The following is a 26,423-nucleotide window of genomic DNA, read 5'->3' as shown; positions in this document are numbered from 1 at the left end:
TTTATATTTAATGAAAACATACAGAAAACAGAACTAAGAGTCAAAGTATCGTCAGAGAATCATCTTTTATTAATAAATACAAAACAGTTGTGAATGCTGCACATATACAGTATATTGCTCTCTAACTTTAAAGCTAGCTTTAAAGACTTTGGTGCTGTCATGAGTAATGATCCAGGTCTGGTTTTTTAGAGTCTCTATAAGGCTGGTAGAGCTGGCAAACGGCGTTAGCCCTTAGCATTAGTCTGTTTCTTCACTGAGATGAACTGCTTGCTTCATTTAAAATGCTCTTAATGACGCATTCATTTTCCTGGCAGGTCTTTTATACGGCTGTACCAATAAATCCATCATAATACGGAACGTTTACATTAATTAGGTTCCAATTGTAAAAAGCTCCATTTAATATCTGGACACTTAAACCCACTTAAATAATAATGCCATTGTGTTACATAATAAAATACCAAAGAAAGATGGCCTAGGTTCACTGTGCAAACAAAGCATGGTGCGGGATGAAGTTTATAGATGAATAACAACAAACTTAATTTAACTACTTGGTCTCACTGCAATGTTTTAGACGTGAAAGTCATGTTTTGATAAAGCTGTAAATTCCCTAAATTATCATACTGTATGTGTGTTTGTGTGTGTGAATTTACATCTACCTGAGTTCACCAACATGTTGCTGGATTAACATATATGTTGATCCTGGAACATTCCAATCAGCCAATCAGAATTAAGGAATCCGTTTACAGTTTATGTTGAGTTTACGGTTAGGTTTATGCACTTCTACGTGATTGTTATCCAACTATTTCCCTGTGGTTTTGGGAATCATTTACAGTTGTGGTTGGGTTTAGGGGTAGGGAATAGGTATGGATTACATTTTCGAACAAAAATGATGTTCCAGGATCAACATAGATGTTAATCCAGGATCGCATTATACTTGGCAAAATCATAATGCACATGAATTTACTTCCAAATTTGCCATGAATGACATACAGTAATAACCACAGGAATGTTCTAGCTTATAGCATATTGACATCTATTATTTTTTACCAAAGTAATATTAAAGTGACAAAAGACTCTTCATGGTTAGTTTAACCAAACCACAATCAACAGAAAAGCCATATTTTCTCTTTGTTTTTACAAAAGTTGTGCTTAGAGATATCAAACTAGGGCCCGCTGACCAAAGCTGTCCCATGGTATCTTTTGATTTGGCTCGCCATCAAATTTGAGAAAAGAGGAGGAAGGTTGGGGCGAATGCTTTTAACAGAGATCATCATTTCTAATTTAACCTAACGTTTTGTTTCTTTCTTTCTTTCATAGTTAAGCAACAAAAAAGCAAGCTAAAGTTAAATGTTAGAATTAAATGTTGTGCATAAATCAGATTTTTAAAAATGTAAATACTGTCACTCAAACATAGAGAACAATGCACGAGACATTGACGAGCAAATCAATAAAAAGTTCCTTATACAGTAAAATGTAAAAAAAAAATATTTATTTAATTAATAATACGATTAAAGTATTTTTTGTATGTATTTTTAAATCTGAATAAATTAGGAAATTACCATGGCAACTTTAATGTAAAAGTTTGGTATATTTAATTTTGGCCCACCACCCTCAATCGAGTTTGGTTTTTGGTCCTTCATAAGAAAAAAGTTTGGGCACCCCTGGCTTACAGTGTTGCCATATCCACTTTTTTTCAGCACTTAAAAGGAAAGTTCTCCCAAAAGTGAACATTCTGCTATCATTTACTGACTCTTCACTTGTTACATGTTTGAGTGTTTGTTTGTTTTTTGCTTTTGAACTTAGAGGATTACAAAAAAAAGTTGAAAACCAGTAACCATTGACTTCCATGGTGTTTATATTCTATGGATGTCAATGTTTATCATTAAACGGTTAAATGATTAAATGGTTTTTAACATTAAGAAAGTTAATAATGTAGAGAGGTTGCTACTGTATGTTTTGGTATGTAGCGCGTTTATTTAAAACGTTTCCTTTTTTTAAAAAATGAGAGCTTAATTCTTATAATCATGCACAAAAAAAACTGAGCCAATGGGTTTACTTTTTAAAGTAAAATCTACTAATCGCTTTAAAAGCCACAGGTTTACTCATCTGTTTTAAGTTAAGTCAATTAATAATTTTACTAGGGCTGGGCAATTAATCCAAAAGTAATTGAAACCGACATGCAGAACCTATAATTGATCAAATTTTTCCAGGATGATTTTTTCAATTACTTTTTTCAATACCCTCGCTCTGTTAACGACTGAGGCTGATTTCTACTTCTGTGGCCACTTTGCAGCCGATCAAGTTTTACAATGGACTCATTCTTGAGCCTTACTTTGCACTACATTGATGATCATTGGAAGCTGCGCCAGAGATGCCTTTTAGACGGCATATAAAACTTGTCAGTGATCTATGAGGGCAAAAAATGAAATATATAAATAAAATAATTGTTAATTAATCAAGTTAAAATGTTTAATTAACCGAGATTTTGATTTTATGCCAAATCATCAAACCCTAATTTTTACAGTGCAAAAATCAGAGGGACTTGACTCATTTGTGTTGCCTGATCTTTCTATCAAATACAAGTTAATAAAAGCAAGCACATGCAAAACTTAAATGCAAACCAAAACACTGCAACATAAATGTGCTTACTTTGTTATGAACTATACTGCTTTATGAGTCAAGCACAGATATGCTAAATACAGTCATATATGTATAAGTGAACATGGCAACACTAAGTGTGTATTGAGAAAAGCAGTCACCCAAGAATAGCCATAAAAACAGAGACTGTTTTGACAGAGATTAGTTAAAAATCACTCAACAGAAAGAGTCATTAGTCTTGTCAAAAATACAACATCCCAGAACACTGATAAACTTGTTACTTCACAGTGATATCACATAAACTTGAGTTTATTTAATATAAGTTATATTCGAATGTGTTTGCAGACGTAATTTGCTTTGATATTTTATCTAACACAATACATTATTATTATTTTGTGGGGCTTTTACATTAATAGCACAGTAAAATTTACAATCAAAAGTAGGAGAGATGTGAAACTCAGGAATTGACCAAGGTCAGACTCAAACCTGAACCAACAGCTCATATTTGTCCTGAGAACAATATGCCACATCTTTGGCAAACTCATGCATTTTTAAGCTTGTGTCCTTAACCTTTAAGGAATACTTTCTGAGGCTACTGCATTTCTAGGACCATTCAGTAGAATCTGGAATGTTGCAGATAGCAAAAGAATGCAAGATATCCATTCAATGCATTCTGCATTAGGCTTTGATTCATGTGTTCACAATCAAGCAAACCAACTGAAAGTCCACAACAATAAATAGCTGATTGTTTAAAGTTTGTCCACATTATTTACAACAGTATAATAGGGTAATTTCCTATACCAGGGTAATTTCCAATAATCATTATAATGTTAAAATGGATCTGCAGTAGCCTCAGAAAGCATTTTTAGAGGCCAAACATATACTTTATCCTTGTTATATAAACTTCTGTCTCATTGGTAACCTGAACCATTTTTTTTTTTTTTTTTTTTGAGAAATAACAAAGCCATGTTTAGCCAGTGTGGTACAGAACAGCTGAACAGGCAAAATAAACCCCTTCTAGAGTAAAATGGATAGTCATTTTGAGAAACAAAAGCTGATTCATGTCAGAACAGAAAGTGCCAAACGAGACTTGTTTACTTAGTCTTCTAGCTTCTTAGCTTGATTATTACTGTTGTTTCAGAACAAATCAGCAACTTGTGATAGCTTTTTGCCAAAGGCTAAAACAGAATCACATTAATGGATGTAATTTAGTTGTAAAAATATTTTAATCAAAACTTAATTCATTTCACAGTTGAAACGATACTGACACAAGCGTTTGCTTTCTTTCAATATGGTCATCTCTAAAAATAATGATAATTTGCAGTTTAATAAGGAATTCAGCTGTCGATTTTGAACAGTTTATTGAAAGAAACAGCTCATTCATTTGGGAATCAAACTATGCTGGTAATGCTAATGCATTTGACTCACTAAAAAGATCCAGCTTGTGAGAGTCATGTGTTCAGAAATCAGACTATACTGGTGTCAAGTGTGTCATTTAATGTTTTAGATTTACTAAAATGAATCAATATCATGTGATCGGGAAACAAAATAGTATTGGTTATGCTTTTAATTGACAGGTATCAGCTAAAAAGAGTCATTGGTTTGTAAATAAGGCTGGTAGATCTATCATTTGATTTACTATTAAGAACCAGCTCTTAACTCACAAGTTTTTTATAGATTCAGACAACACTGTTGTTAACGTTAATGCTTTTGATTCATTTTAAAGAATCAAAGAATCATTTGTTCTGGAATAAAACTGCATTGGTTTTGTTTGCTTTTGATTCACTTAGAACCAGTCAACCGGAGCCAGTGATTCATGAAAAACATTGGTTGAGATATAGGTGTTTGATTCACTAAATCAGTTCTTAACTTAAATGTTTTTTTAAGAAATTCAGACAAAAATAGTGTTGTTGAAGTAAATGCTTTTGATTCACTAAAATGAACAATTAACCATATGTTCTGAAATCATAAGTCATGTTTGTGAATCAACTAATTGATTCATGAATCACATTGGTGGTGCTATGTTTATTCGATCCACTAAAAAGAACCAGCCCTTAGCTTAATACATTTTAAAGTGATTCAGACTTCACTGATGGTGTCTAGTGATTTTAATTTTCTAAAAAGAACCAAGAACCATCGTTCTATAATCAAAGTGCATTTGGTCATGTTTGCTTTACAGTTTTTTTCAGTCGCTTTGGTGCATTTCTCACAACACTATTTACATTTGCACAATAGTTAATGCATTTCTCAAAACAATTAGTCATTTGGGCACATCCTAGTAGCAGTTTATCTTTCCTTTCAACAAATTGCAGATGCTTTTGGACAAGCATCAATTGCTTTCATACAACTCTCTGCTATTTATAACATTATCATTTGCTTCTGTCATGTCAGTCAAAATGAACTAAACTTGTGAACGCTGAATAGTCATTCCATATAAAACGAATAGTCCTCATTTCATTACTTGAGTCATTACATACAAAAATGATGAACTGGTTGTCAAAATCTGTCAAGCAAATAAAAAATAAAAAAAATTAAATCATTATTTTCCTGAAAATGTCTTAAAAACTGAACAATTTGATGAATGATTTACAGACCTGTGTTTGTTGTAGGTTCAGTTCCAATATGTTCTGCAATATTGTTTACAGTTGTGCACAGCTCTACCCAAAGAAAGTTTATGTTTGTTGTAAACAAGGGTGTATTTATTGTTTTGCACAATGCTGTGAATAAATTAGAATATTGAACATATTCAGTGTCTTGTACTCAGATACCTCACTAAATGCAGTGATGTCTAACTTTACTGTAGTTTTCAAATGGCTGTGCAAATAGTATATAGTTCTGTCTTGAGCATTTTCAGGAAGTGTCAGCAACATCTGACTTTTTTGCATTGAAAAAACTTACAGAGTAAACTGTCATAATGAAAACATGACAGAGCCATTTGACTATCTTGTTCATAAACAATGGTGTCAGGACTTTTCATTTTGATGAAACTGACACTTTGATTGACATGAATACTTGCTTTTGAGGAATGAACTATACATTTTAAGCATGTGATGTGCTTTTGCAGGTTATCAGCTAGGTTTTGCAGTTTGTACTAATTGTTTTAAGAAATGCCATGAAGAAGAACCATGAACCATCTGTTCTGTAATCAGACTACATGGGTCATGTCTGCTTTTGATTCACTTAGATCCAGTTCATAAGAGTCATTGTTTCATAAATCAGATTGGCTGCACTATGGGCATTTGATTCAATAAATAGAACTAGCTCTTAACTTAATAGTTTTTTAAGAGATTTGCACAACACTAGTAAATGCATTTGTTTCACAAAAAAAAAAAAAAAACAAGAGCCATCTGTCCTGGAATCAAACCTGTCCATAAGAGTCATTGGTTCAAAAATCAGCATTAGATTCACTAAAATGAGCCAGTGCATAAGTGCAAAAGAAATCTGTGAGATCAGGACTTGAGGACTTTGCTCATGTTCAAGGTGATTACTTGACTCTGTCACGTTCAACAACAGAAAGCTTCTTGGTTTGGGAGTGTCTTCTTTGTGAGCCGTGCTTCGTATATCACAACACTATAGACAATACACCTTTTTATCTTCAGATCTCTTTAAAGCATTCTTTTCTGACAGCTCATTTGTATTATCACTGAACTCTGATTCATTCATTCGTTCATCTCAATAAAGCAGATTCTTGTGTTTGCTTGTGTACATGTGCCTTTATAAAGTGTTTTGGTGTTGTATGTTTATGCAAGTTTCTTTTCATTTCTTTATACTGTTTTGTTACACTGTGCACATCGAAATTGTCTTGTCTTACACTATGACCAATGGAATTAGCTAAAACATGTAAGCTATGTTCATCAGCTGTATTTGTATTGTTGTGTGAGGTATTGTTTGCCATTGCCGGATGCGCATTTGTCTCAATGTTGCGCTTAACAGCTCTGTGGGCTGCAATGTTTCTGGAGGCCGCAATCTTTTTAGCAGCAGCGGCTCGTGCGGCTGCAAGCTGAGGGAACTGCTTGGTGTACAGAGCCGAAGTGTACTGTAGTTCAGGTGTAATCAACCTCTGACAAAGCTGACGGGTGTCATTATCTAACCCCACCCGGAGGTTATAACCTTGAATAACTGCTGCGCCATACTGAAAGGGCTTCAGCGATGAATCCTGGACCTGCGCAGGATCTACAGCTCCTCCTCCCTGTAAACACATGCTCTCAAGCTCCTTCTTTTTTGCCCTCAAAAATTCGACTTCCTTTTGGAGCTCAGTCCGTCCGATGGTAGAGTCAATGCGTTTCCAGAAAGTGGCATTAAAGTGCTGGTACAATCGCCAGTCTAGTGAATTCCACTTTTTGACTCGCTCTGCCGTCTGTGGACTCAAAGGCCTGCGAGAGCGTTCACTGCGACTGTTGAGGCGGAAAGACGAAACATCATCCAGTGACCAGCAGAGGGCGTGTTTTAGAAGAACTAGCGATTCGTCGAAATACTCTGAGATGAGGATCAGCGGAAAGTCGCGCTCCACGGCAGCGATGATTTTGGAGGCATGCTTTTCCATCTCTATGTCATTCTCAGGGACCGTGTTGTCCAGGCCGAAGTCAAAGGTCAAAATGTTACGTGCATAGTGGTTATTAGGCAGAGAAGCATTGTAGCTCCGCCCATCCTGAATAAGAAACTCCTCCAGGTTTTTAAAAACACGGAATGCCGGAATGGCTTTGTAGTAAACAAACAGAGATTCCATCATCGCCACAGGATTCCGCAGAATGGAAAAATAGAACGTGTCTTTAGGCATCAGCTTCCTCACCTGAAAGTCAGAGACAAGACAATATGAACTTCTGAAAAAGATTTCCAAAACTAACTTACGAAAATCAAACGCAATGTCGACCTCTTGATCTTCAGCTCGGAATCATAAACATATCCCGCTTTGCTCAAGCGCCATCCCAAAATGCAATCTCAATGCAATCAGAGCAAATGTCCTCTAAATCAGTCGAATCTGAACCTGCCTGCTTCCATCTAGCACTGGGTGCTTTATCTTCCTCTTGAAAATTAAAACAGTCAGTTGTTTCCAGTGATTTATGTGCTTACTACGTGGTCTACATATATGCAGGATTTCAACACCAGTGAAAAGATCCTGCTTAACCAATGAAATACTAACAATAAAATCTATCTATCTATCTATCTATCTATCTATCTATCTATCTATCTATCTATCTATCTATCTATCTATCTATCTATCTATCTATCTATCTATCTATCTATCTATCTATCTATCTATCTATCGTTCTATCCATCGCTCCATCGTTCTATCTATCGTTCTATCCATCGTTCTATCTATCTATCTATCTATCTATCTATCTATCTATCTATCTATCTATCTATCTATCTATCTATCTATCTATCTATCTATCTATCTATCTATCTATCTATCTATCTATCGTTCTATCTATCTATCTATCTATCTATCTATCTATCTATCTATCTATCTATCTATCTATCTATCTATCTATCTATCTATCTATCTATCTATCGTTCTATCTATCGTTCTATCTATCGTTCTATCCATCTATCTATCCATCTATCTATGCCTTTATCTCTCTATCTATCCCTCTATCTATCCCTCTATCTATCTATCTATCTATCTATCTATCTATCTATCTATCTATCTATCTATCTATCTATCTATCTATCTATCTATCTATCTATCTATCTATAATAAAATATTATCATTATCATCATTCTGTGATTGTGATGTTATGAAATATGTATTTTATTTCTTTTCCACTCCATGCCATTTAAGGGCTTCTGTTAAAGCTCTTCACATAAATATTCAAAGAAATGACTCTATTAATTTTGCAGTGCATATTTTGGTACATCTCTCTCTCTTAAATCCTTAGAAAGGGTCGGGCCCTATTTTTCCGAAATAGCATTTTTTAAAATGACATTTAATGAAATTTCAAGAGTTCACACTCAGCTGATGATTGATTATAAAGTGTGTTTGGCATGCTGTCCCCGGAGAGAGCCCTGAACTTAAACGATTCTAAGTGAGGAGTAGGGGTAGAAGCGGGCATTTTTCAAGGCAAAGATAAGTGAGGTATGAAACTTATTCATAGTTATTCATAGTGACTTAGGAATAGTCTGATTGGTGAAGAGGGCTGGAGACTCGGTGCAGATGCAAACTGAGCTGCATCCAATGCTTTTTTAATGTGCTCACCTAACCCCACCCCTAACCCTACTCCTCACAATGACGTTACTCCATTGAGTGCATTGTTTGTGACATTGCATCTCTCAGTGATGCACTCTCAGCTTGGATCATAAAGGCTGCATCCAGATTCTATTGGAGACATGCGGGACCAGCCATGGTCCAATCATAAGCATGTGATCCAAGAAATTACTTTATAAATAAAATTCACTTAGATTTTTTGACTGTATTTTAATTTATTTAATTAATGTAATTTTAATTAATTAAAACTCTTACAACAAATTATTGTTTTTACAAAATTTAAGAACTTTTTTTAGAAACCCTATGAAATATGTTTTATTTTATTTTGAATTTCATGTTATTTCTGTCAAACTTGGATGAACGATTGTACAATTATTCTAAAATTTTTTATTTAATTTTTTGAGAATCACTTTTTACATAAAATGAATTTGACTCCCAGAGCAACATTAGACATATATTATTCATGTTTACTGCCCTCATGTATAATTTTTATAATATCTAAAAACATCACAAGCATTATGCATGACTGTGTATTGTGCGAATTAAACAAAAGCCATGCCATTCATTCAAACAGATGCACAAAACCTGTGGATTTGATATTTAATCAGTGTTTTGGCATATTCACAAACAAGATTTTGATTAGGTGCACAGAACATTCAATTAAATTACCCAATATTTGCCAGATTTGTTCATGTCATTGAGTAAATGTATATATATTCTGCAATTCTTTATCGAATCATCATAATGCTCTATTTGAGTGACGTGCTCTCAGACTGACCTCTGGTGAGCTGAATCTCATATGATTGCACAGGATGTGAAACTCTTTCACGCTGCGAGTCCTGACACCCTCCACAAAATGTGTAGCAAAGAATGCTGGGTAAAACAGCTGGCTGTGCATGTTCAGCGGCAAGGCAAAGGTCAGGTTATGACTGTCCCCATAACGATAGAGGATGTTCAGAATGGTGCTGCTTGCAGTCTTGTGCGTCTTCAGGAAGACAATATGATTTTTGGGTTGACACGTGACACTGTTGTCAGCACGTGATTTTACTGCAGGTTTATCAGTGCTGTCATCAGAGCGCGGTGGTTTTTTGGTGAAAACTGGCTTCTGTGGCTGGTTTGGAAAGTTTGTAGCCACCTCTTGGAGTTTTTGCACATTTATTGGTGGAGCTGCTTTGGTAGAGCTTGAAAGATTATTTTGGTCTGTTCCCTCTTCTTCCCTGTTGCCTCTGTTTTCTCTCTTCTGGATGAATGGATGCTGGTCTACAGGCTCCTCAACAATGACGGCTGAGACAGACCAGAGGTTTTCCCAGTCTTTGTGTTTCATGGGCCTGTGGATTTCAGCAGGCATTTGGACCAGCTGCTCGCCAACAAGTTTCAAAACTTTGGAGCTCCTGAAAGAGAAAGGGAAAATCTAAATTCTGAACTAGGATGAATGATTAGTAATTTATGGCCTATATATTACCTTGCAATATGAAAATATAGTCCAATGTAAAGTGTTTAATCTGATTTAGAAAAGTCTCCCTCCTTGACAGCCCTTTTTGGTATTTCAGAGAGAGTTTACTTGATTGTTGCCTCTTTTGCCAGGTTATTGCTTTTTCTACTCTTTTAGCTAGACAAGCCATTCTTATCAAATGGAAACATTTTACATTACCTGACTATATCAAAGGCTTACCCTGCTCGGTTGATATCAGTTCTAATACAGAGTAATTGGAAAGAGGAAATATTGACTTCTTAATGCGAAACTTTCAATATACAGTTGAAGTCAGAATTATTAGCCCCCCTGAATTATTAGCCCCCCCTGTTATTTTTTTCCCCAATTTCTGTTTAACAGAAATTTTTTTTCAACACATTTCTAAACATAACAGTTTTAATTACTCATCTGTAATAACTGATTTTTTTAAATCTTTGCCATGATGACAGTAAATAATATTTTACTAGATATTTTTCAAGACATTTCTATACAGCTTAAAGTGACATTTAAAGACTAAGTTTATTAGGTTAACTAGGCAGGTTAGGGTAATTAGGCAAGTCATGTCGAACAAGTTGATGATTTGTTCTGTAGACTATCAAATAAAATATAGCTTACAGGGGCTGATAATTTTGACCCTAAAAAGGGTTTTAAAATATTAAAAACTGTTTTTATTCCAGCCAAAATAAAACAAATAAGACTTTTCTCCAGAAGAAAAAATATTATCAGACATACTGTGAAAATTTCTTTGCTCTGGTAAACATCATCTGGTAATTATTTAATAAAAAAAATTTAAAAGGGGGGCCAATAATTCTGACTTCAACTGTGTGTGTGTATATATATATATATATATATATATATATATATATATATATATATATATATATATATATATATATATATATATATATATATATATATATATATATTTTATGTTTTTATTTTAATTTTTTCAATGTATTATTGTTATTTTGTCTTTCAGATGATATGTTTGCTTATAATTCATACATTTCATTTATTTTGAGGAGAGAGTGGGAAAATAAGAAAACTAAGACAGTCTGTAATTTTTCCTATATGTTGTATTGTATACTTCTATGTATGGTCTTGTTGAACACCAATAAAAAAATTTAAATATATAATAAATAAATAAATAAATAAATAAAGTCTACCTATGCATGTTTATTCAATATGAGTAAATCCAAAACTGCCTTGAAAATGTGGCCTAAATCTGTATAAGACATTTTTTGCATGACATGGTTTTTACAGCACAAACCATTTGGAATATGATTATTTCAATATTGGAATTCCCACTTCCATATGTGGTCCTAAATCCAATACAGGTCAAATGTTTTGCAATGCCACCGTAATAATAAACATATGTGACTTCACATCACTTTAAATCAACAATCTTCACAATCCTGCTCTGACAGAACTCACAAACATTTTACGTACTGGTAGTTGTTTGTTGGCCGCTGTGTGAATATGAGATTGTCAATAGAAGGACAGTGAGGAGTTGAACTCATAAATGTTACAGTGACAGCTTGTCTGCTCATCCTCATCTTTGACCTCCTTACATAAATTCGCCTTGAAAATAAAGATATAAACACTGACTTCAGTGGCCTCTGTGTTTATTTCCATATGACAACCTGGTTTGTGTCATCTTTTGTGCATGTGGGTCAGTAAGCGATGGAATATTTTGCACAAAAATGACTGTCAGAAAAACAGTATGAGAACTTTAACATCTATGCTCTCTCTGTATCATCTCAGTGAGATGTATGCATTTTATGCATTTGTAGTTTATTCATTCATTTTCTTGTCGGATTAGTCCCTCTATTAATCCGGGGTCGCCACAGCGGAATGAACCGCCAACTCATCCAGCAAGTTTTTACGCAGCGGATGCCCTTCCAGCCGCAACCCATCTCTGGGAAACATCCACATCCACACACACATACTCATACAAACACACTACGGACAATTTAGCCTACCCAATTCACCTGTACCACATTTCTTTGGACTGTGGGGGAAACCGGAGCACCTGGAAGAAACCCACGCGAAAACCAGGGAGAACATGCAAACTCCACACAGAAACGCCAACTGAGCCGAGGCTCGACCAAGCGACCATCTTGCTGTGAGGCAACAGCATTACCTACTGCGCCACTGCTTCGACCGCATTTGTAGTAGAAGACTTAAACGTGCAGCATGTAAGTTTGACACCCAGTTGATGATCTAGGTACAGGATGCCAGACTGTCAACATCAACAACAGTGTGCCTGACTATTGAGCTAAAGCCTGATTTAAGGCTGATTTAAACTGTTCTAAATAAAAGCAATGGCACGCGATAAAAGGATTATTTTCAGATTAAAAAGTGTTTTGTTCTAACCAACACCTGAAATTTCTATTTTAGAAACAGCTTCAATTTCTTGCTGCTGAACAACAGGATAGACTGACAATGATCACCTCAGGTACACCTCATGTGCTTTGTTCAGTGTTAAATGCTAATGATGTGAGTTTGAATGTCATTTTACATGACATTTATTGCCGTCCTACTGAAAGCAGCAGCAGATCACCTCAGATCTTAAAAAGAAAATAAATAAATTGAACTTTAGAACTGTGACTCAGTGCAAGCCAACACAATTCAGTGACTCGGCATGTACATTTAATAATGTGAAAAAGGTTTAATAAGTATTAATTAGATAATAAACCTTACCATTTAGTTGGCGTGCAGTGAGTGCACTATTCTGTGCTTCTGAATGGCTGTATTTAAATTTCTGTTGTGTTTCGTCTAGTGCAAACAGCCAAATTGCTTATCACTGCAAATCTCATTACATAGCGGGTTGTTAGAACACAGGGTAACAATGTAACCCGCTCACTTAATGTTTATGTTCATAATATTTATATTACGGCGAAGCAGTGGCACAGTAGGTAGTGCTGTCGCCTAACAGCAAGAAGGTCGCTTGGTCGCTGGTTCGAACTTCGGCTCAGTTGGCGTTTCTGTGTGGACTTGGATGTTCTGCCTGCGTTCGCGAGATGATGGAAGGGCATATTTTCCAGAGATGGAAGGGCATCCGTTGCGTAAAAACGTGCTGGGTAAGTTGGCGGTTCATTCCACTGTGGCTACCCCGGATTAATAAAGGGACTAAGCCGACAAGAAAATGAATGAATTAATATTTATATTATTTGATAATTAATAACCTCATGTGGAACTCTGAATCTGCTTCTCATTTTGAAGTCTGTTACTGTCCATTGGAGATCGCATTTCAGTCGCGGATGCATGCTTTGAGAGCCTTTCTGACTGAATAATTGAAATATGCTGTTTTCCACAAGGGCAACCTGAGGTGCTGCAATATAAATGGCTAAACTGGCATTAGGTGGGTTAAAGGTACCAAAACAAAGACAGCTTTCCGGCACGTAATGCACATTTTCAAAGCAGAATATCTGACTTCAGCATTGCTTTTCAGATAAACAAGTATGTTCACTTAACATGTTTCTTAAATATTTGCACACTTTATAGTATTGTATGCTTTACATAAGACAAATTACAAACAGCACATTTAAAGATGCTGTATGTAGGATCGACGTAGTGGTTGAACTAGATATTGTGGTCCAATATTAAAATGTCATACATGTAGGTTTTTTTTTTCACCCATTCAATCTCACATCAGTTCATAACTTTTTGATTTAGAGGGTAATTTGTAAGGATTTGTACAATCTAATTCCTAAATTTTAGTATGACTTGCTCATTCCTCAGAGGCAGTTATATTTAGGGGTGGGTTTGAAGGCATCCCTCCCTACTGAAAAATAAACAGCTTAAACCAGCCTAAATTGGTCGGCAGGGTTTAGCTTGTTGACCAGTCTGGTTTTAGAGAGGTTTTGGCCACTGCCAGGCTGGTTTCCAGTCATTTCCAGCCTGGTCTTAGCTGGTCAGGCTGGGAGATAACCAGCTAAAACCAGCTTGACCAGCCTAGCTATGCTGGGAGCCCAGCCAAAACCAGCTATGTCCAGCTTAAACCAGGCTGGAAATGGCTGGAAACCAGCCTGGAAGTGGCCAAAACCCCTCTAAAACCAGGCTGGTCAACCAGCTAAAACATGTTTTTTCAGCTAAAACAAGCAGTTTTTTTTCAGCAGGGCTTCTTTCAAAAATCATATATTCATGCAAAAACTAAATAATAAGAATTTGAATGAATTAGCCACTTTTATTGTTGAGATCTGGTCTGATTGATGACACCAACAGGAATGAGCGTGCCTAACAATCAAGACTTAAACAGTATACTTACTGTGTCAGCTATAGTTTAGTTAAGTAATGGCTTACTGATCGTCTAATGTTCAGAATGTTTGTAATATTTGTATGATTTGCAAGTTAAAATAGCATATATTGCTAATGTGCTATATATAAAGCAACAATGCCCTTCTGTCATCAAAAGTTTGTAAAGTGTCTTGAGGACCTTTCCCAATCCTATCCCTTTTCCAACTTCACCTTCTGTTTAGCTAGCTCTATAAAGGCAAAATAAACAGCAAAAAAAAAAAAAAAAAAAGTATCCAAATTTATGTAGATGCAGCCTAATTTACCATGCATTTCCAATAAAACATGCTTAACCTGGCCTGTCGGACCACTCCCAGCATCTGCAGAGCTACACAGAGGACAGTCAGAACCATCAGAGCAAACCACATGAACCGCAGGCGACTGCAACACGCCACTCTCACACACCTGTAAACAAACAGAAAAAATCAACCAATCTAAAACATACAAAAAGAAAAAGGGTTAACCTTTACAATCCCCTTTTAGACTTTCAGTTGACTGTGTAATTAACTTTGAGACTACAAACTCATTATAGTATTAGAACAGTATTAGTAGACCTATTAGGCCCTGTTTACAGTATCAGGAATTAAGTTGCACTTTCCCCAATCCGATCACAAGCTAAATACAGCTGTAAAGGAGGTGTAACATTTTGAGCGTGTCCATTTTTGAACACTTTCAGAGGTATTTGAACATCGGATTGCGTACATAATGTGGCTGAATTCATTCAAACAGATACAGAAGACCACACGCTTTCTTCCAATGACTTTTTTGATTATGTGCTTAAAAAACATATCAAAACTATGAATTAAAGGGATAGTTCACAAAAAAATATATTTATTCACCATTTACTTACACTCATTTGATTATAAACTTTAATAACAAAACAATATAAGATATTTTGAAGAATGTTTTACAAAAAAAGAAGCCATTGACATCCATAAGAATAAAAAAATACAATGACAGTCAAAGGTTTTCTGGAAGTGTTTTTTTTTTTTATCATTCCTCTGTATATCTTTTCTTTATATCTTTTGTTTTTAACAGAAGATAGAAACCCAGACAGGCTTGGAAATGAATCCATCCAGATCATGATTTGTGAAAAGATCACTGAAATTATTTGTTAACTTTCATAGTCTTTGACTTTGCTGATCATGCATAGCAAAAATACTACTTTTATGCAACAGAATGTCCAAAGGGGACCATTCCCCTCCAAAAAGTAAATGTAAGTGATATATGCAAATGCAGCTTAGCTGAACAGCCTTTTAACAAGATGATAAGGTCAAGTGTAATTGTGAGAATTTAAGTAGCGTGAGAGATCATTGAAAAACAGAGTGGAGTTGGGCAGTAGACTGCTTAACCATTGTGGTAAATGGAAAAAAAACACCATTATAAAAGCATTCCAGTAATCCATGTTATTAAGAAGCATATAACAATCGGGCCTTTGAGTATGGCATTTATCTAAGGGGTAAGTGAAGGAAGAGTTTTTTAGCATTTAGTGTAGTATAACAGTATGGTAAAGAGCATCTAAATGGCAAGGTAATGTAGAGACACCGTTTTAGTACGGGGTACACAAATTGTATTTTAGTTTCAGATCAAAAGTTGAGTTTTCTTAAGTCTTTTTGAATATGATGCCACAAGCTTGGCAAACCTGTCTTTGGACTCTCAAGTTCAAGCTCTATCAGGTTGGATGGGAAATGACGGTGTACAGCCATTTTCAGATCTCTCCAGATTATATAATTATGGTAGGAAATGTACAAAATGTCCTTATTGAATATAATCTTTAATTAATATTCTAATGATTTTTTGGCATGAAATAAAATCAACATATTACAATTATCATTGAAGAGTCGCAGAACAATGAAAATGTATTTTTGAGACGAATAAATAACATAAATTATGTGGATATAATATTTAATAAATATAATAATTTTCACAAATTTACACAAAGCTAAACTTTAGATGGCTTTCTCGCTGTAATTAAATTTTCTGTATGTTTAGGGTTAAAAAAAATTTTACATACACTCCCTGTGAAAAGTCTTGCCACCAATCCAATTTTTAGAAACAACAAATAATAACTTGACTTCTAGTTGATCATTTGGTATCAGAAGTGGCTTAAATTAAAGGCAAAGTCCTCTAGATTATGCTTATTTTACCAAAATAAAATATAATCATGCCTTGATTTTTTATTATTTAATAAAAAGAGTAAGGTCTGACTTTGCTTGGACAAAAGTCTTGTCTCTTAACAGAAATAATGTCCAGTATAGAATATAAAGTCATAGTGCGGTGGAAAAAGTATTAATATTGTGTCTGACACCCATGAGCTTAGAGAACTGCATCCATAAATCACTGCAATGACTCAAATAACTTAGTAATAAAGTCATCTGAAATGGCAAAGAAAGTATTCATGCAGGACTCCCAGAGTTCATCAAGATTCTTTGGATTCATCTTCAATGCCTCCATCTTACCCCAGACATACTCAATAATGTTCATGTCTGGTGACTGGGCTGGCCAATCCTGGAGCACATTGACCTTCTTTGCTTTCAGGAACTTTAATGTGGAAGCTTTAGTATGAGAAGGAGCGCTATCCAGCTCAAGAGTTTTGCTTGTCCTGTGGTTTGTAATGTAATGGGCAGCATAAAATTCCTGATACCTCAGTTGACATCAACTCTGCAGATCTCTTTCATGCCCCCATACTGAATGTAATCCCAAACCATGATTTTTCCTTCACCAATCTTGACTGAATTATGTGAGAATCTTGGGTCCAGGCGCGTTCCAATAGATCTTCTGCAGTATTTGTGATGAGTTGGATGCAGCTGAACAGATAAACCTTCTGCCACTTTTCCAAATGATCAACTAGAAGTCAAGTTATCATTTGTGGCTATTACAACTGGAATATATGACAAAACTTTTGTCAATAACTTCTGTCATGCTGTATATTAATAAATGTTATATTCTTTACATCTCAAAATTGATGTTTGTGTCGCAGTGGTTTCTCCTCTTCTTCAAACAGTGTCTCTAGGTTTGCATTTGCAATGGTTTCACCTTACAGGTAAGTGACTTTGAGAGTATTGGATTTCCATTGCGATTCATTTGGCATGCAAAATGGTAAAAGAATGGGTTCCTTAGAGGAAAGAGTTTAACAAATGCAATTCTCTTCTCCTTCTCTCCTTTATTGCCCAGTACTGTTTTTATTTGGTCAAAGCATAAATTGCTTGGTTTGAGTCATGTTACAGCATAAATGAATTACAGACAGTCATTTACCAAGTTAAAATTAGACTGCCGTTGTCACTGCCTGCACTTTCATTAAGTCACACACACACACATAGAATGTTTTGCCTCTAACCAAGGAAACCGCACTGGTGCTGAAACAGCAGTCTTCAAGTTCTAAAATCCAGCAAAACTGTTCAGGATCCAAAACAATTTATATAAAGACAGCCCAAATTAAAGTAAGGCAAGAGAACATTACAGACATTGACATTTTAATTTACACATTATACAATTTAACTGGCTGCTTTAGCAAATGACTACCTGGTTACTTTGTTTCTTCAAATCAATCCACAACACTTCAAGTTTGAAGACTTCTTGAAGAGACTGGAAGTGAATTTCTAAGGTTGCAATACATATGAAATATAAAAACAATGTGAAAACTAAAGTTTGAAGTGATTTCCTGCTATGAACATATGCATTTCATTTATCAGAAGATGAATGAAGCAAACATCTTTAAACAATTCTTTTGGCATGCTTCAATACTCTAATGAGAACAGTGTGTTTGTTTATTTCTCTAAAATATTATATGAACTCCTAAACAAGTGCATTGTTAAATGGCTGGCGAATAAAGGTTTATAGAGTTTTATAGTTCTATACAAGCATAAGCATGTTTATGCTGAACATAATCAGCATGTTTTGAGCATTAAAACTCTACAAAACAGTCATTAAGTCTTACATGATGGCGACGGCTGTGGTCATACAGACAAACACGTGCAAGCAGGAGGAAAAAATTAAAACTCTTTAACCAAACCTTGCACATTCCCCCAGGCCACAGAAACATCTGGAATGGGGAATTCAACCTCTTCTCTTGTCACATTAATCTAACATATGAACACAACACACACATGCATGCCAGTTTTCCTATATGAACTAATTACATAAGTTGGAAGGTGAATAAAATCAATCCGATGAGATGTGAAATGATGCATGGATGAATGAACGGTTCAAGTAGTTTCTTAACATGAACATCTGGTTGAGGTCTGTTGTTTCAACAGCCTTACATGCACAAACATTGCTTCTTCTGAAAGTCTAGAGTAGGCATGGGACGGTTTTCAAGTTATACAGCGGTTTGGAAAAGTCAAGTTTTTTTCAGAATTTTTTTGTAATACCGTTCCTAAGGTAGGCCTATGTTTAAGATTTTTTTATTTACATTTTTTTTTTTCATTTTTAGGACAACAGTATCTTCAACAGAAAAAATATCCAAAGATGCCATTTTAATTTGTAAAGAAATCTGTTTTTAAAACTAAAGAAGATAGCAGAAGTCAATTAATCATTTAAATTATTTAGCCTGACCTAATCACTGTCCCAAAATATTCTAAATGTTTCAAAAAATAAAATATATTGTATTCAAAGGGGGAAAATGTTTTAGTTTTTATCCAAATAAATAAAAATAATAGATTTTAGAGCAGTGGTCCCAATACCATGATCACTTGAAACCCTGATATTTTTATCCAAGATTATCATACAGTCAGAATCTTATACCGGCCCATGCCTAGTGCAGAGCGGAGAATCTGCATTTCATGAATAAATGAACAGTAAACAATAACTTAAAACACGTTTCATTACAGTTTCCATTTTAAGGAATAAGACAATTCAGTTCATGTAACATGAGATTTCTGGTAAACTTCCAGGTACATTTTGTAGCCTATCGTGTGTACATTTGGGGACCTCAAGGGCTATCGAATACCTTTCTTTCATGATGTGTATATATTGAGAAAACATTTGTTTATGTTTCTTTGTAGAACTATTTTCTTTATTTATTGTGATAAGAAACGTTAATAGGTGTCTCGGGTATCTTGTCAGCTTTAAAGTGTGTAGCCTGTAATACCCTTGCTAATGTACACTGGTCATCATCAGTAGTATGGTCTCTTTAATGTAAAGTGTGACCCGATGAAGTGAAATTGTTTTCTTTAAAGCAAACTCAAATTAAGTAAAACTATAAACAACTCCCGCACTTTTTGCCCAAAATGAAACAAACAATTTACCTCAATAGGCTTCATTACAGCAAATAAAAGGAAAATACTGTATGTTTTAAAAATGTTTTTATATTTGAAGTGTTAAAAATGTGACATTTAAAACCTGAATGTGACGGAATGCAATTCAACTCGGTTCTTTGAAAGCCAATAATCAGAGCGGTGAGGAATTTCAGGAGGAGCGCGGCAGCGCGCGCGCGGGAATAATTTATCACGCTCGTGCATGAGAGATGGAGAGAAACGACCGTTATTAATCTGCACATCCGGCGGGAACGCACTGTCGCTTTCAGACGAGCATTAAATGTCACTTAAACTCACAAAACACGGTAAGTAAGAGTGTTTCTGAGGGAAAACTTACAACAAAGCATCTGTATGGTGAAATCTTATGGGAGTTCACTTACGTGGTCCACGGTGAGGCGGTCCGCCAGTGAAACGCTCTTCTCTCGCGGCTCGAGATTCTCTGAGACGGGAGCATGTCGCTCGCTTTTACCGGAGTCGACAGCCCCGGTAAGCCCCCCGCCGGTCCCCGGACACTTCGGAGCCGTTAAACGCTGCCCCGAACTCGTGAAACCCTGCTATCCGTCCCTCAGGTCCACTGGTGGGACTCCTCCCGCTTACGACGGATTGGTTCTGAGGAAAAGACAGAGAAAAAGAGAGCGAGTGACATATAGAGAGCTTCCAGTGGCAGCTATGATAAATAATATACATTTTATGCAAGACCTTACATTGAAGTACGCTAAAAATGCGTCCGGAAGTTTGAGGAACTGTCCCAAAAGCTCCTTCAAAGTCTTTTTTTTTCGACACACGAGCAGTGATGTAAATACTAATGACAGCCGACGTAATCCATTCCTGTCTTACTGTGATCCTATAATACTGAGTTCATTACAGACTGAGGCTGAGCACACCTGTCTTCCCTCCCTCTCTCTTTCTCTCGTTCTGCTTGCCCCAGTGGCACTGGAGGAAAGCAAGAAGTATAATCCCTTCTATGTGCCCTTGTTGTTCTTCCCTGATGAGGGAACTTGATGCCGAAACTCTGAGCACTTTGTGACTGCTTGGAGCACAAAGATATCTTTGTGCCCTAATAAAAATACTGCACTAATACCAGGGGACAAGCAGGTAAAAAGTCGGGAGAAGCAAATAGCAGGATCATTGTAAAGAAAGTAATGCATGGAGGATTTTTGTGTAAACTTCAAAATTCGACTTGCAATTTGCAGGACTTTAAAATCAAGTTAGGTAATTATTATATTATCTAAAATTCAAATACCTACATCATATGAAAACAAATAAGAGATTACTGTCACATCCGTCTGTGACCACCTGAGGGCGCTGTAGCGCTCTAGGACTTGTAGGCGCTACAGTGCCCCAGGGAAAAAACTACATTCTCATACATCCCACGCGCATACACCGGAACACTTACACTGACCCGTCATCTCATCTGTTTTGTGTTACCGTTGATTATCTGGACTATATATTCTACCATTCCACCTATGTTTGTCATCGCGTCGTTGTCTACCTTGTCTGTCTTGATCCCAGTCGTGCAGTAAGTCTGATATTCTTAGTTGTTTTGTTCTTGATCGTGTTTTTGTATTTTTGCTTAGTCTAGTTTTTCGAGTTTTGTTTCCTGAGCCTTGTCTCTGTTTTGGTTTCTGATTTTGTGGTTTATTTGTACTTTGAACGCCTTGTTTTATGTTTTTTGCACTGTAAATAAATCTGCACTTGAATCCGCTATCTTTTTGTTCCTGTTTTGCTTTTGTTTTGATCACGCCTAACGTGACAGAACGACGCGATCACAAATGGATTCAGCAGATAGCCTTATAGTGCGTATAAAACAAGGTAATCGCTCAATTGAGCGATATATCAAGGAGTTTTTGGAGCTAGCCCCGAAGAGCTCTCATAGTGACTTATTGCTTATGATGTTTTTCCGGGGAGGACTTTTGGATCCAGTCCGTTCCCAAATGCCACCGTATGAGGAGGACTGGAACCTGTATCGGTTCATTGAGGCAGCCTTATTGATCTCTGGCTCCCCTCTCTCTGTTGCCCTGAAAGAGGAGAACCCTCAGGAGGGAGGCCTGAGTGAAGGGCAACAGAGAGGGATATTTTCGGGGCCAGCTGATTTGTCTAAGGGAAGGAGGAGAGAGGCTGGACTGGAGTTGCGGGCTTATCCGCGTCGGGCTGTTCGGAGACCACCCTTTTCGGAGCCTCTGGAGAGCCTGCTAGAACTGTGTGGAACGCCAGTGTCGGCTCCAGCCCCAGAATGCCCGCCAGTGTCGGCTCCAGCTCCAGAGCAAGATCCCTCTCCTGATCACAACACTCTCCCTTCTCAAACCACCAGACGAAGGAGGCACAGGAAGAGGACTGCCCATGTCCCAGAGCGCCCGCCAGTGTCGGCTCCAGCCCCAGAGCGCCCGCCAGTGTCGGCTCCAGCCCCAGAGCGCCCGCCAGTGTCGGCTCCAGCCCCAGAGCGCCCGCCAGTGTCGGCTCCAGCCCCAGAGCGCCCGCCAGTGTCGGCTCCAGCCCCAGAGCGCCCGCCAGTGTCGGCTCCAGCCCCAGAGCGCCCGCCAGTGTCGGCTCCAGCCCCAGAGCGCCCGCCAGTGTCGGCTCCAGCCCCAGAGCGCCCGCCAGTGTCGGCTCCAGCCCCAGAGCGCCCGCCAGTGTCGGCTCCAGCCCCAGAGCGCCCGCCAGTGTCGGCTCCAGCCCCAGAGCGCCCGCCAGTGTCGGCTCCAGCCCCAGAGCGCCCGCCAGTGTCGGCTCCAGCCCCAGAGCGCCCGCCAGTGTCGGCTCCAGCCCCAGAGCGCCCGCCAGTGTCGGCTCCAGCCCCAGAGCGCCCGCCAGTGTCGGCTCCAGCCCCAGAGCGCCCGCCAGTGTCGGCTCCAGCCCCAGAGCGCCCGCCAGTGTCGGCTCCAGCCCCAGAGCGCCCGCCAGTGTCGGCTCCAGCCCCAGAGCGCCCGCCAGTGTCGGCTCCAGCCCCAGAGCGCCCGCCAGTGTCGGCTCCAGCCCCAGAGCGCCCGCCAGTGTCGGCTCCAGCCCCAGAGCGCCCGCCAGTGTCGGCTCCAGCCCCAGAGCGCCCGCCAGTGTCGGCTCCAGCCCCAGAGCGCCCGCCAGTGTCGGCTCCAGCCCCAGAGCGCCCGCCAGTGTCGGCTCCAGCCCCAGAGCGCCCGCCAGTGTCGGCTCCAGCCCCAGAGCGCCCGCCAGTGTCGGCTCCAGCCCCAGAGCGCCCGCCAGTGTCGGCTCCAGCCCCAGAGCGCCCGCCAGTGTCGGCTCCAGCCCCAGAGCGCCCGCCAGTGTCGGCTCCAGCCCCAGAGCGCCCGCCAGTGTCGGCTCCAGCCCCAGAGCGCCCGCCAGTGTCGGCTCCAGCCCCAGAGCGCCCGCCAGTGTCGGCTCCAGCCCCAGAGCGCCCGCCAGTGTCGGCTCCAGCCCCAGAGCGCCCGCCAGTGTCGGCTCCAGCCCCAGAGCGCCCGCCAGTGTCGGCTCCAGCCCCAGAGCGCCCGCCAGTGTCGGCTCCAGCCCCAGAGCGCCCGCCAGTGTCGGCTCCAGCCCCAGAGCGCCCGCCAGTGTCGGCTCCAGCCCCAGAGCGCCCGCCAGTGTCGGCTCCAGCCCCAGAGCGCCCGCCAGTGTCGGCTCCAGCCCCAGAGCGCCCGCCAGTGTCGGCTCCAGCCCCAGAGCGCAGTCCAATGCCAGTTCCAGTCTGGCTTCTGGCCTTACCGGCGCCACCCAAGCTCCTCGCCCTGCCGGCGCCACCCAGGCTCCTCGCCCTGCCGGCGCCACCCAGGCTCCTCGCCCTGCCGGCGCCACCCAGGCTCCTCGCCCTGCCGGCGCCACCCAGGCTCCTCGGCCTGCCGGCGCCACCCAGGCTCCTCGGCCTGCCGGCGCCACCCAGGCTCCTCGGCCTGCCGGCGCCACCCAGGCTCCTCGGCCTGCCGGCGCCACCCAGGCTCCTCGGCCTGCCGGCGCCACCCAGGCTCCTCGGCCTGCCGGCGCCACCCAGGCTCCTCGGCCTGCCGGCGCCACCCAGGCTCCTCGGCCTGCCGGCGCCACCCAGGCTCCTCGGCCTGCCGGCGCCACCCAGGCTCCTCGGCCTGCCGGCGCCACCCAGGCTCCTCGGCCTGCCGGCGCCACCCAGGCTCCTCGGCCTGCCGGCGCCACCCAGGCTCCTCGGCCTGCCGGCGCCACCCAGGCTCCTCGCCCTGCCGGCGCCACCCAGGCTCCTCGCCCTGCCGGCGCCACCCAGGCTCCTCGCCCTGCCGGCGCCACCCAGGCTCCTCGCCCTGCCGGCGCCACCCAGGCTCCTCGCCCTGCCGGCGCCACCCAGGCTCCTCGCCCTGCCGGCGCCACCCAGGCTCCTCGCCCTGTCGGCTCCAGCCCCAGAGCGCAGTTCAATGCCGGTTCCAGTCCGGCTCCTGGCTTTACCGGCGCCACTCAAGCTCCTCGCCCTGCCGGCGCCACCCAGGCTCCTCGCCCTGCCGGCACCACCCAGACGTCTTGCCCTGCCGGTCCCAACCCGGCTCCTCGCCCTGCCGGTCCCAGCCCGGCTCCTGGCATTACCAACGCCATCCAGACGTCTTGCCCTGCCGGCACCTCCCAGACGTCTTGCCTTGCCGGTCCCAGTCCGGCTCCATGCCCTGCCGGCTCCAGTCCAGCTGCCTCCAGTCCCGCCGGCTCCAGTCCAGCTGCCTCCTGTCCCGCCGGCTCCAGTCCAGCTGCCTCCTGTCCCGCCGGCTCCAGTCCAGCTGCCTCCTGTCCCGCCGGCTCCAGTCCAGCTGCCTCCTGTCCCGCCGGCTCCAGTCCAGCTGCCTCCTGTCCCGCCGGCTCCAGTCCAGCTGCCTCCTGTCCCGCCGGCTCCAGTCCAGCTGCCTCCTGTCCCGCCGGCTCCAGTCCAGCTGCCTCCTGTCCCGCCGGCTCCAGTCCAGCTGCCTCCTGTCCCGCCGGCTCCAGTCCAGCTGCCTCCAGTTCCGCCGGCTCCAGTCCAGCTGCCTCCAGTCCCGCCGGCTCCTGCCCAGCTGCTTCCAGTCCCGCCGGCTCCTGCCCAGCTGCCTCCAGCCTCGCCGGTTCCTGCCCAGCTGCCTCCAGTCCCGCCGGCTCCTGCCCAGCTGCCTCCAGTTCCGCCTGCTCCAGTCCAGTTGCCTCTCCAGCCGGCTCTCCTAAAACCCCCTGCCTTGTGTCTCCTGCAGGATCATCCATGGGTCATCCCTCCCGACCCTCCCTGGTGGTCCTTCCCACTACTTGGGACAGATTCACCGGCCCCACCCTGGCTTCCTGCTGGGGTGCCTGACCCACTGCCTGACCCTGATCTGGCCCTCCCATCCCTCCCTTTGTTCCTGCTCCGCTCCGCCCCCCCTCTTGGAACCAGTCTGGGAGCGTCTGGAAGCCGCTCTTTAGAGGGGGGGTAATGTCACATCCGTCTGTGACCACCTGAGGGCGCTGTAGCGCTCTAGGACTTGTAGGCGCTACAGTGCCCCAGGGAAAAAACTACATTCTCATACATCCCACGCGCATACACCGGAACACTTACACTGACCCGTCATCTCATCTGTTTTGTGTTACCGTTGATTATCTGGACTATATATTCTACCATTCCACCTATGTTTGTCATCGCGTCGTTGTCTACCTTGTCTGTCTTGATCCCAGTCGTGCAGTAAGTCTGATATTCTTAGTTGTTTTGTTCTTGATCGTGTTTTTGTATTTTTGCTTAGTCTAGTTTTTCGAGTTTTGTTTCCTGAGCCTTGTCTCTGTTTTGGTTTCTGATTTTGTGGTTTATTTGTACTTTGAACGCCTTGTTTTATGTTTTTTGCACTGTAAATAAATCTGCACTTGAATCCGCTATCTTTTTGTTCCTGTTTTGCTTTTGTTTTGATCACGCCTAACGTGACAATTACTTGACAATTCTCAGTTCCTCGGGATTTATTATTCACAATTATGTGTTTGAGTAAAGTGTAATTTTGGTTTAGTTCTGAAAACCACTGAAGACATTTCATATTTTAAACAAAAACATAATTTAGAGCATTTGTAATTAATTAATTAATAAAAGAGTACCTAATTAAATCACAACATCAGTATTAAACTTTCACTTAAAGGAAATCAATATTAATATCTATTCATTTTTGGTGGAACAACAGTAATTTTCGGTCACCAAAAAACATTTGTTATTCAATTCAATTGCCATATTTTCCAGGCAAAAAGGCATTAATTTATTTTTTTTTTAAGTCTAAAAGAAATGTCCTCATGAATAACTAATAGAATAAACAAACATTTAGCTAAACCCATTGCCTAAAAAATCTAGAGAAGTGCAGAAAAATAAGCACACACAAAGTATCAACAGCTGATTAAAACCATTTCTCTTATTAAACCTTATTGTGCCGCATTGCTTAGCACTCCCTGCAGTCACTGTGCATTCACTTGCATAAGAAGAAAAGAAGCTTTCTATTTAGTTTCATTTCAGCCCACGGACAGATCAATAATGATGACATCATCAGTAAAAGCCTGCAGGCTGACACTTTTCCACCAATCGATCGGTCAGGCTCAGAGATGCCTGCCAAATCGCATGGGAAAGCTCTGCTGCCACAGCAACGGCTCCAACAGGAAGCATGACAACCAGCAAACCATACGACGCCCACATAGAATT

General features: G+C 40.7%; 2 protein-coding genes across 12 annotated transcripts in view; one reads left to right on the top strand and one right to left on the bottom strand.

Annotated features, from left to right (window-relative positions):
• Positions 1-2,894: 2,894 nt before the first annotated feature.
• Positions 2,895-20,368, bottom strand: gal3st2 (galactose-3-O-sulfotransferase 2). Of its 4 annotated transcripts, none has more exons than XR_012391028.1 (5): positions 20,206-20,368; positions 14,837-14,975; positions 9,582-10,194; positions 5,691-7,387; positions 4,297-4,697 (listed from the first exon to the last, which is right to left on the bottom strand). XR_012391028.1 is itself a non-coding variant. In XM_009291903.5 (4 exons), exons 3-4 carry the CDS (start codon positions 10,149-10,151, stop codon positions 6,266-6,268), a joined length of 1,692 nt encoding a protein of 563 aa, XP_009290178.1. In that variant the 5' UTR covers positions 10,152-10,194; positions 14,837-14,975; positions 20,206-20,368; the 3' UTR covers positions 2,895-6,265. The 4 variants fall into 4 exon arrangements, 2 of the variants coding, with proteins under 2 accessions (XP_009290178.1, XP_683950.6); XR_012391027.1 differs by having other exon boundaries at positions 14,865-14,975; XM_009291903.5 differs by having other exon boundaries at positions 2,895-7,387.
• The window catches only part of kcnj13 (potassium inwardly rectifying channel subfamily J member 13), a 54,516-nt gene continuing 48,110 nt past the window's right edge, over positions 20,018-26,423 (top strand). For 6 of the 8 annotated variants that reach the window (XR_012390518.1, XR_012390519.1, XM_009291899.5 and 3 more), the window contains exon 1: positions 25,312-25,436. Coding sequence is in view for 1 of the 8 variants with exons in the window: in XM_073923059.1 (XP_073779160.1) it covers positions 21,598-25,191 (3,594 nt within the window). In the remaining 7 variants the exon portion in view is untranslated. Of the gene's footprint in view, positions 20,131-21,219; positions 25,437-26,423 lie in introns of those variants that run through there. The other 2 variants (XR_012390520.1, XM_073923059.1) reach the window with 2 other exon arrangements.

The sequence above is a fragment of the Danio rerio genome, chromosome 15 (genome assembly GCF_049306965.1).
Source record: "Danio rerio strain Tuebingen ecotype United States chromosome 15, GRCz12tu, whole genome shotgun sequence".
Lineage (NCBI taxonomy): Eukaryota > Metazoa > Chordata > Actinopteri > Cypriniformes > Danionidae > Danio > Danio rerio.
Note: the sequence above shows the minus strand (reverse complement) of the source record. Positions and strands in the feature narration are given on the sequence as shown.

Bases quoted from the DNA above. Each gene is read 5' to 3' on its own strand.
- gal3st2 (XM_678858.11), bottom strand. From the start codon at position 20,279: ATGCTCCCGTCTCAGAGAATCTCGAGCCGCGAGAGAAGAGCGTTTCAC. The intron at 14,976-20,205 runs GTAAGTGAACTC...GTTTGTTTACAG, and splicing joins ACCGCCTCACCGTGGACCAC to GTGTGTGAGAGTGGCGTGTT. The intron at 7,388-9,581 runs GTCAGTCTGAGA...TCTGACTTTCAG, and splicing joins TGAGATTCAGCTCACCAGAG to GTGAGGAAGCTGATGCCTAA.